The 14,042-nt window shown below is 38.4% G+C and overlaps 1 protein-coding gene across 1 annotated transcript in view; it reads left to right on the top strand.

Moving 5' to 3' along the window:
* MYO3B (myosin IIIB) overlaps positions 1-14,042 on the top strand; it is a 482,619-nt gene that overhangs the window by 198,886 nt on the left and 269,691 nt on the right. Inside the window, exons 10-15 of the mRNA XM_063595441.1 lie at positions 4,347-4,443; positions 5,405-5,521; positions 6,042-6,146; positions 8,521-8,604; positions 9,441-9,643; positions 13,852-13,950. Of these exons, the coding sequence (XP_063451511.1) occupies positions 4,347-4,443; positions 5,405-5,521; positions 6,042-6,146; positions 8,521-8,604; positions 9,441-9,643; positions 13,852-13,950 (705 nt within the window). The remainder of the gene's footprint in view (positions 1-4,346; positions 4,444-5,404; positions 5,522-6,041; positions 6,147-8,520; positions 8,605-9,440; positions 9,644-13,851; positions 13,951-14,042) is intronic.

The following is a 14,042-nucleotide window of genomic DNA, read 5'->3' on the forward strand; positions in this document are numbered from 1 at the left end:
TCACAAACTCTGTTTGTCTGAGAAGCCAGCCTTGGCAGCCAACATACTTACAAACTCATAAAAACAAGTAGGAAATCTAAGAAAAGCAATATAAACTTTACTGGAATTTGAAAACGTCTTCTGAGCCATTAAAACTACGGTGCCTTACCACATACCTTTTGATTTAGTAGAATGTTTTTTGCTGTTTATCCATTCATTTATCTATGTCTCCATTCCTCTGAGCTTTGGAATACTCAATCCAAGTAGCTTTTAGTTGGAGATCTGTAATTTTCACATTAAACGAGGAATTCTTCAGCAAAAATTGATAATAGGTCCTATTCTCAAGTAGGGCACTAGATGGAGCATGTGAATTTAAAGGAAATTAAGATCTATAGTTACTAATGACACAAATCACTTAACTCAATAAAATTGAAAAAAATTAAACCAAGTTTATTTTTATTAATTTCAACTAAAAATAGAGAAATATAAAACAACGTAACACTTTTTATAAGCTTATGCAAAGTCTAGGATAATGTTTTTAAAGGAGATAAAAATTGAAATAAATAATGCTTTTTCTCTATGATAGACCCTCCAAACCCCACAGCCAGAGGAGGAAAGTTAAGCGGGCAGCAGTTTCCAAAGAACACTAGTTGTGGAAGGCAGAAATAGTGCTACACATATATATTTTTTTTCTGGTTGAGAAAACGAAGTGGTCTTTATCAGAGTAGAGAAGTCTTGCATCTACATCCACTTCTAGATTGCCTACTTCACTTTTAGGAGCAAATATTTCTAAAGAATTTGATCGCCTGTAAGCATGGAAAGAGGCCACACATTGCTACTAATAGCAGTTAAAATTTTTAAAAAGTTATTTTTTGTTAATACAATATTATTGGGGAAGATTTTTTACAAGAATCAAGCTCAGATTTGCAGACAACATCTGCATGATTCTTGGAAGTTATATCTGTGAGACAGATTGGCATAGCATACAATCTGCTTCAGGCTCAGAAGATACCAATGTTGATCCTAGTGATATTGCATTGTGTATATTCACACTGAAAATTAAAACTTTCTACTAGACTGCATCTATTTGTGAGATTGCAAGTAAGGTTTGGTCCGTGCTTCCATTTTTAGTTGGCTATAAAAATGTCATCCAATGTGAAGCTTGGCATTTCTGTATGCAGCTCAGGCTGCCATTAAATCCAGGTCAGGAGTTACTGAAGGAAAAAAAAGCCTGGAAAACTCACCATTGGTTCAGTGGTATTTTGAGTTCTGACTTCCTTCCCCAGTCTGCCTGTTACAATTTACTTCTCAGAGTCTTAAGATAGCTGCTCCATGCATTCTGACAAGGGTATTTAGTTGTCTTCAGTGAGGAGTGGAGAGGGCTTACTCCATCTTGACCAGAACCAGATCTGAGGTAATTTTTTAATTATTGATTTTCTTTGTCAAATGATGTGCAGAATATGCAATTATAAGATATAAATGTAGGAAGGATACAAACTAGCTGAATTTAATATGGTAATTTAATTATTTCATGAAAATGTGGTACAATTTTTTTTTTTTTTTTTGAGACGGAATCTTGCTCTGTTGCCAGGTTGGCATGCAGTGGCTTGATCCCGGCTCACTGCAACCTCCGCCTCCCGGGTTCAAGCAATTCTCCTGCCTCAACCTCCTGAGTAGCTGGGGCTACAGGCGTGCACCACCACGCCTAGCTAATTTTTGTATTTTTGGTAGAGACGGGGTTTCACCATGTTGGCCAGGATGGTCTTAATCTCTTGACCTTGTGATCCACCCGCCTTGGCCTCCCAAAGTGCTGGGATTACAGACGTGAACCACTGCACCCAGCCAGTATTTTGTTTTTTGATTAACTTCAAGCAAAATTATTCTTAGGTTTTATGTGAAGGGGATTTTGATCGGAAATATGTATCCTCCTGCTGTTTTATTTAACAAAATGGCTAGCTAGAGGCAGGCAGCAGCTCTGAGTTTTAGTAAAAATCTGTATTACAAACCAATTTGATTTTTCTTTGCCATCACCAATATGTAAAGTCACAGATAAATAATTCTGTTTAATAATTTTAAACTGCTTAGGTTATAAATTTGATTTGATTAAATAAAAATTAAGCTTCATTCTACTTTGGACCTTTATATGAATTAGCAGCAAAACTGGTTCTAGGACTGGAGATGACTAGTAGCATTCTTCAAATATCTGTTTTCAAATTTATCAGTGATGGAGATTGAAAGGTAAGATTTAACTTAATAGGCTAGAAAGAGAGAAATCCGTTTTATTTGGCCATTAATATTGCATTATAAACTCAAGACTCAATATGCAGAGCTGATAAGTTTGCTTCTTCCTTTTTACCTACTTTTGTGAAATGCATACCAAAGGGTGGGGTGTACATCAAGATTCCATGACTTCTAGCTGGTACTTACCATAAAACTTTCAGTCAACACCAGCTTCTAGGATCTAGCTAGATAGAATTGTATTGGTGGGTGATATCCTCATAAGCTGTGATGTTGATGGGCATAAAAGCGACAGAGAAGAATCAAGAAGTTATGCTTCTGGGCTAGTGAATTTACAGTATGTAGGACAGTTTATGTATGATTTTGTTTAGTCAATGATATTCAGAGTAATGTGTGTAGTTATGCAAATTGTTGATTCCAAATGTTAACAAGGATGTAAGAATAATAATTAGTACATGTTTTCAACTTTATTGCATTTTTATATCCATGACTATATGTGCTTTCACAGCTACCTGGGAGATAGACAGATCAGTTATGAGTAATTCTATTTATAGATGAAGAAAACTGATATACTGGCTGTTAAGGGATTTGCTGAGTGTCTCATACCACATTGCTCGCAACTCTGAAACTAGGGTCCAGAGCTCTTCTAGCCAATGCTTTCCTCCTAAACCGCATTGAGGAGTGATGAGTTTATGAAAGGAATTACGGGAAGGCCTACTTTGACCTTGAATTAATTTTAAACCTTAAAGAGCTATATTTTAGTATACCAGAGGGGATTATTACTGATTATCAAACAAGATTTTTAAATCCCTAGTGAACAGTGCCCTCCAGGAGAAAAACTCACATATATACACAAAAAGATGTGTATAAAGTTTTAAGTGTTGCATTATTACTAGTAGCAAAAAAATTGGAATCAGCCTAAATGTTGATCAACATAGGACTGAGTAGGCCGGGTGCAGTGGCATATGCCTGTAATCCCAGCACTTTGAGAGGCCAAGGTGGCAGGATCACTTGAAGCCAGAAGTTCGAGATTAGCCTGGACAACAAAGCAAAACTCCATCTCTACAATAAATAATTTTAAAAAATTAGCCAGGCACAATAGTGCATACTTCTAGTACCAGCTAGTTGAGAGGCTGAGTGGGGAGGGTTGCTTGAGCCCAGGAGTTTGAGGCTGCAGTGAGCTATGACTATGCCACTGCATTTCAGCCTGGTGACAGAGCAAGACCCCATCTCTAAAAATTACTAAATAAATAAATAAATAAAATTTTAAAAACAACCCCCACCATCGGACTGAGTAAATAAATAGGTACATATTCATAAAGTATAATACTACCCAGTGATTAAAGTGACTGAACTAGGTAGGTAGGTAAGTGGGTAAGGTAGATAGGTAGATAGATAGATAAATAGAGTTTAAAAATCATAATGTTTAATGAAAAAAGTAAGCTTACAGTATAAAACCTAAGTATGATATCATTTTTATAACTAAACATACAGAACCTGTATATTGCTCATGGGTATCTATATGCATATGACCAATATTTAAAGATAGACTGGAAGGAAACCCATCAAATAGTGGTCACCTCAGGAGAGAGGAGTGGGATGGGACAAGGGTCACAAAGGGATTTCACATAAATAGAAAAAACATAAACAGTGATCAATTATTTGGTATTTACTATATTAATCTCTGAAAGTGTTACGTAGGTTAAAAACTATCACAAAAGTTGGGGGTGGTGCTGGTAGATAGAGCAAGGGGACCTCAAGGGAAGTAAGGCACTTATGGCTATACCCCAGTGAGAACTATGTGCCTGACACTGAGCAGAAGTCAGAGGTGTTTATTCTGGAAGTGCTGTCTTTGGCGTTTAAGAAAAGCAAGTATGTGTATTAGGTGGGCCCATTTGGTAACACTCCTCACTCTGGCAGGAAGTAGACTTGAACTATGGAGATCACTTTATCCCAATAGTTCTACAGTGGCAGGAAAAGCTTGGGGACCTGGACTGGACTTCCTGTCCCTGTCTCTGAAGTCTCTGAACATATCATGTGATAAGATTGTGAATGAGCCATGCTTGCTGCCCACTTTCTGCTACATTATTTGCTGTCTTAATGCTTAAACTCTCTTGATAAATTTCTAGGCATGAGAGGATGCATACCAGAAGAACTTATCATGTGGAAGATGCTGAAAAATACTGCCTTGAGGATGATTTGGTCAACCTAGAGGTTCTGGATGAGGTACTAAATATTTAGTAGACAATTCTCATTGAAGACATTTGTTTCATGTGAATGGTCTGAACTTTCTGTTGTAGACCATGTCCTCCTAAGGTCATCTGAAAATTTTATTGTTTGTGTAGCTATGGGATGAAGTTCAGGGAGCATTCAGTTGCTGTGACTATGATCCTGTGCTGTGTTTATTTAGATAGCCCCTAGAATGATGAAGAGAAAAGGATTTGGATTTTTGCAATAAAGCTCTTTATATTGTAGCCTTAATGATGGATTATATCAGCTGAAAATATTTTCTGTTTGATAAAGTTTGATAAAATATTTCAATTAACCCTTAAGAAGTTGTTTGTTCTTCATAAGAAAGAGCTTCATTTAGGGAAATAGTGAAGTTAATATAGCTTGAATTCTAAATTTGAAGTCTGTGATAATCCCCATTTAAAATATGCATGTTTAATAGAGCTGTTAATTGCACTGGACCTGTTTATGCTGAGTCTAACTCTGGAGATTGTTACTTTCAATGTCTAAATCACTAAAGTGTAATAAAAAGTGGTTAATTCTGTATTTATGCCACCTAGGTTTTAAGTGCAGTGCTTTGAGAAATTAACTTACCATTCTGTCGGTGCTCTATCAGTAGGAACAGCCTATTAAATAAAATTTTAAATACAACATTTTGACTGGTTGAGATGAGTTTTTTTCACAATAACAAGTAAAATCTTTGTTGGATATCTCAGTGTCTTTTAGCAAGTCCTAAGTGGGCCTCATTCTTTCAGTGTATTCCTATTTTTTCTTTCAAGGCAAATATTGGCATTGTTTTAATGAATTGGGATCATTAGGGTCATTGTATGATTTAAATGGAATACTTTTATCGCTTAGAGAAAGATGTTCTTGGAAGAATAAATTTGTTGTCATTTTTAGAATCTATCCCTTTACTGGAAATAATATTTACTCTCAATACCATTTATCCTCTTCTTAGGATACAATTATCCATCAGTTGCAGAAACGTTATGCAGACTTGCTAATTTACACATATGTTGGAGACATCTTAATTGCCTTAAACCCCTTCCAGAATCTAAGCATATACTCTCCACAGGTAAGGGATGTTTTAAGAGCATACTGCTCCTTAATAGGAAATTAAAACTCACAAGGGCAAATGAAGAGAAAGAAAAAGTAAGAATAAAATTATGCTACCCTAGATGTATATACTCCAAACTGCAGATAGTAATGTAATACAAATGGAATTTTTACATCTTGAGGATACCTTTTTAAAGCAAACTATAGCAATAATAGTTAACATTTATTGCGTGCTTACTGCATGTTAGACACTGGGTTATCTCACTTTTTCACACCCTGTGGGACAGGTACTGTTGTTAAACCTAGTTGGCCGACAGGGAGACTTAGCATAGAGTGAACTCCCTCTTACTAGCTCATGAAGCCAATAAGTACAGAAGTGAAATTTGAACTCAGTCCTGCAGGCTCCAGAACCTGTACCCTACAGTCTTCCTAATGCAACAAGTACCCTAATAAGTGACAGATTCTTTGTTTCATGGGCAATAGGTAGTGGAGTATTAGATGGTCCAGGGGAGAGTTTCCTTTAATTATTTTTCCTTCAGTTTTCCAGACTTTATCATGGGGTGAAACGCGCCTCCAATCCCCCCCACATATTTGCATCAGCAGATGCTGCTTACCAGTGCATGGTTACTCTCAGCAAAGACCAGGTAAGAACTCACCTTCCTTTCCTACGGAGTCACCCAGTTAAGACATGTTCTGTCTTCCTCATCAACTCCTAAGTCTTCCTGAAACCTTTCCATTCTGGTTGCTGGTGCTGACCCAAAGAGACAGGAGATGAAGTGGCAGCTCTGTGGAACTTGAGCATAGGTAAAGCCATAGCATCGGGAGAATGTGAAAATGCTTTTCAAGAAACATAAAACATTCACATGAGGAGCACTCATTTTCTCTGATAAGATATAATAAAAATGTCTCTAATATGACTATGATGAGAACAGTGCAAACGCAACCTGATTACATGGCAGTGATTGTAATAAAAATAGCATATAGAATGGCATAAGTGAAATTCTTTCCTATTCAGGTCTTAGAATATTCATGATTCAGTCTTTTTTGTATGAAATATTGCACAGAGGTTGACAGTGACCATGCACCACACCATTTAGCTGCTGAAAAATTGTGATAGATTGGGTAGAGAATGAACAAACCTTAAACTCAATACTAAACACAGGCTCATCCATTTTACCTTTCTAGCCTTCTAATTCACATTGCTCATATATCTAATCTTTCATCCCTCCTTTACTTTCAATAGGTATATTTTTCTTTGTTTCTTTATTCTGTTTGAAATAGGAGTAGTCTAATTTGGCAAGCAAATTTTCTGAGGGTATCACTGTGTGGATTTCCTAAGATCAGGGAAGGTCCCAGCTTTGGGGTTTGTTGAGTAATAGATGACATTATAACAACGTAGATTATGAAATGGAATACATGGATTCACTGTAGCTTAGAAACTTAGCTCTTCCAAATTCTTACCTTTCCCAGATACTTGTAAAATGTCCATAGATTTCATAGGGAGGAAGTAAATGGAGAGAAATATATATTGTTTTTAAGTCAAGAAGTTGCCTCACTGTGTTGTCTTTTTTGACACCACTTCTGACACCAAATGTTGTATTTTTTCCAGCACGAACCAATTCTCCAACACCAACTGGGTGCCCAACAATTCAGTTCAATTCTGACACTACCTGGAGTTAGCACAGACTCCACAGATTAAGCGATTAGTGCCACAAGACTGTTCCCACTTTAGATGCCAGCTGCAAATGGAGTACCTAGGCTTCTCACACATCTGCCCAGCCGAATACCAGTCCAGGGGTTCTTGTGACTCTCTTTAGGTTTGATAATTCGCTAGGAATGACTCAAGGAACTGAGAAAGACACTTTACTTACATTTACCAGTTTATTATGAAGGGTATAACTCAGGAACAGCCAAATAGAAGAGACACATGGGGCAGGGTGTATGGGGGGAGGAAGGGGGCATGGCACACAGAGCTTCCATGCCTTTTCTGGACATATCCCCCTCCCAGCACCTCAATGTGTTCACCAACTCAGAAGCTCTCTGAATCTCATTGTTCAAGAATTTGTATAACTTAATCTTTAAATCCCCTCTTCTTTCTAGAAGTTGGGAGGTAGGGCTGAAAGTTCCCACACTCTAATCACATGTTTGGTCTTTCTAATGACCAGTCTGAAGCTGTCTAGGGGGCTCACCTTGAACCACCTTCTTAGGAATAAACTGAGGTATGGTTGAAAGGGGCTCCTTGTGAATAACAAAGGATACTCCTACCACTCTTGGAAATTCCAAAGGTTTTAGGAGCTCAGTGCCAGGAACCAGGGACAAAGATCCAATATATAATTTTTATTATACCACATCCACTAATTTCCTTTATACATAAAGAGCTCCTAGAAATGAATGATAAAAATATCAACAATACAATAAAAAATGGGCAAACAATATGGACAGGTCACATAAAAGAAAAGCCTCTTAAGCATATGGAAGGAGGCCTCATTCATAATTTTTAAAATGCAGAATAAGGTTGCACTGAGATACCATTTTTTTAACCTATTAGATTGTCAACAATCTAACATTCTGTTGTTGAGGCTACAGGAGAGCAGGCACTTTCATATATTGGTATAGTCCCTAGGAAAGCAATTTGGTAATGTGTGTCAAATTTACAAATGTATTTACCTTTTGATCCAACATCCCCATTTCTAGGAATTTCTGCTGCAGATGAACCTGCATAAAAATATAATGACTTAAGTATAAGGTTATTCATTGCAATGTTGTTTATAATTACAAGGAAAAAACTCAAATATCCCAATATTGGACTGATTAAACAGATTATGGTACATCTGTACAATGGAACAACAAGTAGCTATACAAAAGGTTGAAGAAGGTCTCTATGTACTGAAATAGGAAGATGCCTAAGATTTATTTCTCAGTGAAAAATTAAGATGTACAGTAGTGGATGTTATATGAAGCATGCAAGTTGCTTCTGTGCTATAAATTCTTCACCTGATGCTCCATTTTCTGTGCCAGTGCATTGTCATCAGCGGAGAGAGTGGCTCTGGGAAGACAGAAAGCGCCCACCTGATTGTTCAGCATTTGACTTTCTTGGGAAAGGTATTGACTAATCTGCTTTACGTATTGTGGTGAGAAGTTCCTACAGAGTAACTGCATATTTGATAAATGATGGAAGTGCTGGGTTTTTTTTATTAGGGCTTACATAAAGACATTCCATCTTTGCTACATTTGCCTCCTGATAGCGAGGCCTCTTAAGATGTCAGCATGCTATCCTTCTTTCACGTAGGGAGGAGAATAATTCCAGCACAAATTTACTAGATTATCGGCAATTAATTTTCATGTTTTCAATGTAATAGAAACATTCAGCCATTAAGTAGTAAAAATGGTTAAGCACTAGGAACAGGATCAGGGAAAGCCACTATAGTGATTAAAAGGATGTAAAATAGAAGCCTTTGAGCAAAAGTTGAGGGAAATGAAAATTTTCAGCTTGGTGAAATCAATATTGAAAGAATGAATTCAAAAATAGTCTAGTAGTTACTTACACTCTGAATTAGTGTACTAGGTGACTAAGAAAGAATGTATGGAATTTTTATAGATAAGGTTTATAGACTATTATGATAAATGCCAGAAAAGTTACGGGATCTATTTAAAAATCTTTCTAAACTGGTTAGGTGTTTTATCTGTCAAGGATTTTAAATGAAATATGGCTGGATTTTTAAAACTGCCGTCCTAATCTAGCCAAATCCGATTCATATGCAGATCTGGGGAGTTGCTCATATGAGAAAATGATGCTGGTGGTTGATGCTAACGTCCCCCAAATGGGGCTCTTTGTAAAAAGACAATGTGGATTTTGGTGGGCAAGGGATGGGTGCCTGGCAACTTTGCTGGTGTAATGTTTCTAGCGTCTCTTCTTGACCGTTCTCTGTTTGACACAGGCCAATAATCAGACCTTGAGAGAGAAAATTCTACAAGTCAACTCCCTGGTGGAAGCCTTTGGGAACTCATGCACTGCCATCAATGACAACTCGAGCCGTTTTGGGAAATATCTGGAAATGATGTTTACACCAACTGGAGTTGTGATGGGGGCAAGAATCTCTGAATATCTCCTTGAAAAATCCAGAGTTATAAAACAGGCAGCGTAGGTGCACTACTTTATCACTGTGTTTTTGCCCTGCCGTAAAAACTGGGAGACTTTGGAAATTTTAATGGTTCAGTTTTCATTCTTGTTCTTAACATTCCCCTACCCTCCCCTAGGGCAAAGAGTTATTTAAGCAAAGGATCAGTGGTAGTTTTTGACCTAAAAGAAATTAATGGAAAGAGTACAAAGGGCTGGGGTGGGTGTGCTTTAGGGATGGGTATGCTTGTTTCTCCTGAGTTGGTTGTGTCAGGTAGAATTTAGCAGCATTGCAGACATTTCTTAAAACCCTGAGGCCCCTTAAAATTGAATTTGTTTGTTAAAAAAGAAAAAGACACCAAGAATATTTCACATGTTAATTTTTTCCTTAGATTGAGACAGATAGAGAAAACAATTATTCTGTTTTTAGGGAAAGCATTTGGTAATAGAAATCAATAGCACAGACTTTGATCTGGGTTCAAATGCAGGTTCTGATACTCACTGTGTGACATTGGGCATTTCACTAACCTTCTCTGTGCCTCATCTGTGGAATGGAAATGCTACTAGTGCTGACCTCATGGGTTTGTTGTGAGGATTAACATGTTCATTTATATAAAATTACTTAAAAGAATGCCTAGTGTGGTACACCCTATCAGTGTTAGCTACTCTTCCTATGATAATAATATAACCACTAGTGTGGTACATACTATCAGAGTGTTAGCTACTCTTCCTATTATAATAATAACTCTTCATATAATAATAATAGCTATTATTATAATTATTAATAATTGTAGCTATTATTATTATTGTAGGACACCAGAGTTTCTCAGGAGCATGGCTCCGCACTTCCATATTAATGCATTATTGAATCCCTGCTGTTTGCCAGTGCTGTGCTTTGTGTTGGCTTGTAACAGTAAACTAAATAAAAAAGATTCTTGTATTCACGGGGCTTAGAGTATGCGGTATATGAGGAAGCAGTAGGGGAGGATCACAGGCATTAAACAAGTAAACTTAAATGTAGAACAATTGTAATAAGCACCAGAAAGCAAAGTAGGTGCTATTAAGGTGAAACGAGAGAAGGGAACGACACATAACCTAGTCTAGGGAGAAAGAGGGGCTCCCTGTATATGAGATCACAGGATCACCAGGAGTTAGGCAACGAGGTGGGGACCAGAGTAAGGAGGAAAAGTGGCAAAGATAAGACTGAGACCAAATCATGCAGGGCTTTGGAACCAGGATAAGGATCTCAGACTTTTTTCTAAGGGCAATAGGAAGCCACTGAACGTTTTCAAGCAGGGCAGTCACCATACCCAACTTGCATTTTGAGATGATCACGTTAGCTTCAATGGGGAATGGATTGGGGGAGATGCAAGGATTGCGTTGACATGATTAGGAGGCTGTTGCCAAATTCATGTGAGAGAGAACGCTGGCCTAGACTAAGGCAGTGGCAGTGGAGATGGAGAGAAGATGAGGAGTCTGAGAGATACTGTGCAAGTAGAATTTACAGGAATTGTTCTGGGTTGAAAACCCAAGCGTCTTCCTCTATCATGTACTTGCAGTTTCCTCACGCAGTAGGGACTGGCATGAACATTAAACAAATGAAAGGCAGAGTCAGAGTCATTTACGCTTCCCTGTGGCTTTTTGATTAATTTTTGTGAGGTCCCCTGCTTCTGTCTCCCCAGCTTAGGGTGGTTTTAAAATTTAGGGAGCTACCTCTGACAGAATGGAAAGCATAGTGTTCTGTGTTCAAATGTAAAGTGGTCTTTTACAAAGATAATGTGAGGAGAGTTCTAGGTCACTTAATGTGATATGTTGCTTATTAACGTAAATATTCATATACCTTACTTTCCTCATATGCAACATGGGCATAATAATGTCAACCTCACAAGGCTGTTATGAGAATTAAATGAGATGAAGAGAAGATGGGGCCTGTCCCAGTCCTGTTGATCTAACTGTTGGGGTTCACCCCCTTCTGGGCACACTGTAGGGTTCCTGTGTGGCTGGGTGTGGTCATATAACTGGTTCTGGCAAGTGGTCATGTAATGGCAACCCTCCAGAGTCTGGCACAGTGTAAGATGGGGGCTGCTCTGCCAGCCACAGCCCATCAGTGACTGCAGTGAGCACAGCCCCACCGCTGACCTGCCATGGACATGTACTCTGAGCAAGAACTAAACCTTTATTGAGTTAAGCTACTAAGATCTGGGGGTGTTTATTATCATAACAAAGCCTAGCCAATCTTGACAGATAAAGGGATGAAAATGAAACTGAAGTGATGCTAGGGATGGATATCGGCAGGAAAAGCTTGGAAGAATTGAGAACTAGATGGATCTGTAGAAAAACTAAAGGAATGTAAGACTAAGATGGGCCAGCCAAAGCCTGCACATGTAACAGAGGTTAAAGAACAAGTGACATTCATCTCAGGCCTTTCAGTTCCTGTCTCAGTGAAGGGTGCCACCATCACTAGATGCTCAAGCTAGAAATCTAGGAGGCAGACTCTAGGTTTCTTTCCGTCACCATCCTCATTCAGTCTATTAGGATGTTCTTTTGGTTGTTTCTCCAGAATATATATAATATTTAAGCTTACTGTTATTCTCCATCACCACTACCATTACCCTATCCAAGCTATTATGCTTTCTCACCTGGACCCCCTCACTGGTTTCCCTGTAGCCATCTTGGCTTCTTATAATGACACTCAGAGAACATGAATCCCTTTAGTCCTGTATCCCTGGCACCTGGTATAGTGCCTACCATGACTGGCAATTAATATGTTTATTCATTGAATAGTCACATTTTTCTATTTATATATATCCTATAACATGTTGTATATCTTAAATATACACAATAAAATTTATTTTTAAAAAATAAAAATAAGGGCTGGGCACAGTGGCTCACGCCTGTAATCCCAGCACTTTGGGAGGCCAAGGCAGGAAGATAGCTTGTTTGAGACCAGCCTGTGCAACATAGTGAGACTCTGTCTCTACAAACACAAAAACCTTAGTGGGGGATGGTGATGTGTGCCTATAGTCATGGCTACTTTGGAGGCTGAGGTGCAAGAATTGCTTGAACCCAGAAATTTGAGGTTGCAGTGAGCTATGACCTCACCACTGCACTCCAGCCTGGACAACAGAGTGAGACCCTGTCTCTTAACTTGTTCACTTAAGTGAACAAGTGAGTGGGAAATGGCAAGTAGAGGCATCTAGAATACAGGGCAGGGATAAAGAATGTCACAGAAGGGCTTTGACAGGATAAACAACCAAAGGAAGATGAGGAGACCCAGGAGAGGCTGAACAGAATGGGGGCCATGCCACAAAGGCGGATAAGGGGAGAAGAAAGACATGATTTCTTTCCATGAAGCTAGGTTGACCAAAGAAAAGATTTGCCAAAATCCAAGGGTATCTACAGAAGAGACTGTCCTCCTCCAGAGGAAAGAAGGGGATGTGGAGCAGTGCTTTTCAAACTCTGTGCTAAAGGACCACTTTTTAAAAAAAATCTCCAACCCATTTTGAACTAATACCTTTGTAAAATGCAATGAAAATTAATTATCAGAAAAATTATCATGCTCTTGGATGTCATGGCAATGTCACTTGCTATAAAATGTCTAGGCATGTACTTACCAGTTCCTTCTCTTTTTATAAACTGACAGCAGTCCACAGGCTATGCTTAGAGTAGCACCTATCTGAAAGGACCCTGGCCAGGGTAGCCTAAAAGAGGTGGATGGCAGGAGACCAGACTAATGAATGACATTTTGAGTAGTACTTTTAAGAATACCAGCTTGGGAGAGTGAAAACCTCAGTTCTGGACCAATTCTGCTCCCTAACCTGCTGTGAGACTTGCAGGCCACTTCCTGTCTAGGGCTCCAGTAAAGTAGAGGATTTGGCTGATGTCTCTAAGCTGGACCTCACTGTCTCTGAAGCAACATGTGGTACAAGCAGAAGGCAGTAGGCATTTGGGCTGCAATAGAAAGAGCTCAACATATGTAACTCGAGCTGTTTCCTGTAAATGTCCCATTCCCTGAAACCTTCTGCTTGTAGTAAAGTGTGTTTAATAATGCAACATTATGACAATTACTATACTAATCCTATCACTATTCGGTAAGTGGGATTTATAATATTTAATTGCCTGAAAATACAAATTTGCCATGGAATCATCTTTTGTACAGAAAGGAAATGGTGTAAAATACTTGGGATGGGGAAGCCAGAATATATTATTACTAAAGTCTCTTTTTTTTTTAGGGGAGAGAAAAATTTTCACATATTTTACTATATTTATGCTGGTCTTCATCACCAAAAGAAGCTTTCTGACTTCAGACTTCCTGAGGAAAAACCTCCTAGGTAAGTGTCAGGGGGGTTGGTTGTTAATTTTTGATGAATGTACAATTAGCAGTTGACAAACTTGGAAGTAAATGGAGCTGTTTTCCTAACTG

The sequence above is a fragment of the Pan paniscus genome, chromosome 13 (genome assembly GCF_029289425.2).
Source record: "Pan paniscus chromosome 13, NHGRI_mPanPan1-v2.0_pri, whole genome shotgun sequence".
NCBI classification, from domain to species: Eukaryota; Metazoa; Chordata; class Mammalia; order Primates; family Hominidae; genus Pan; species Pan paniscus.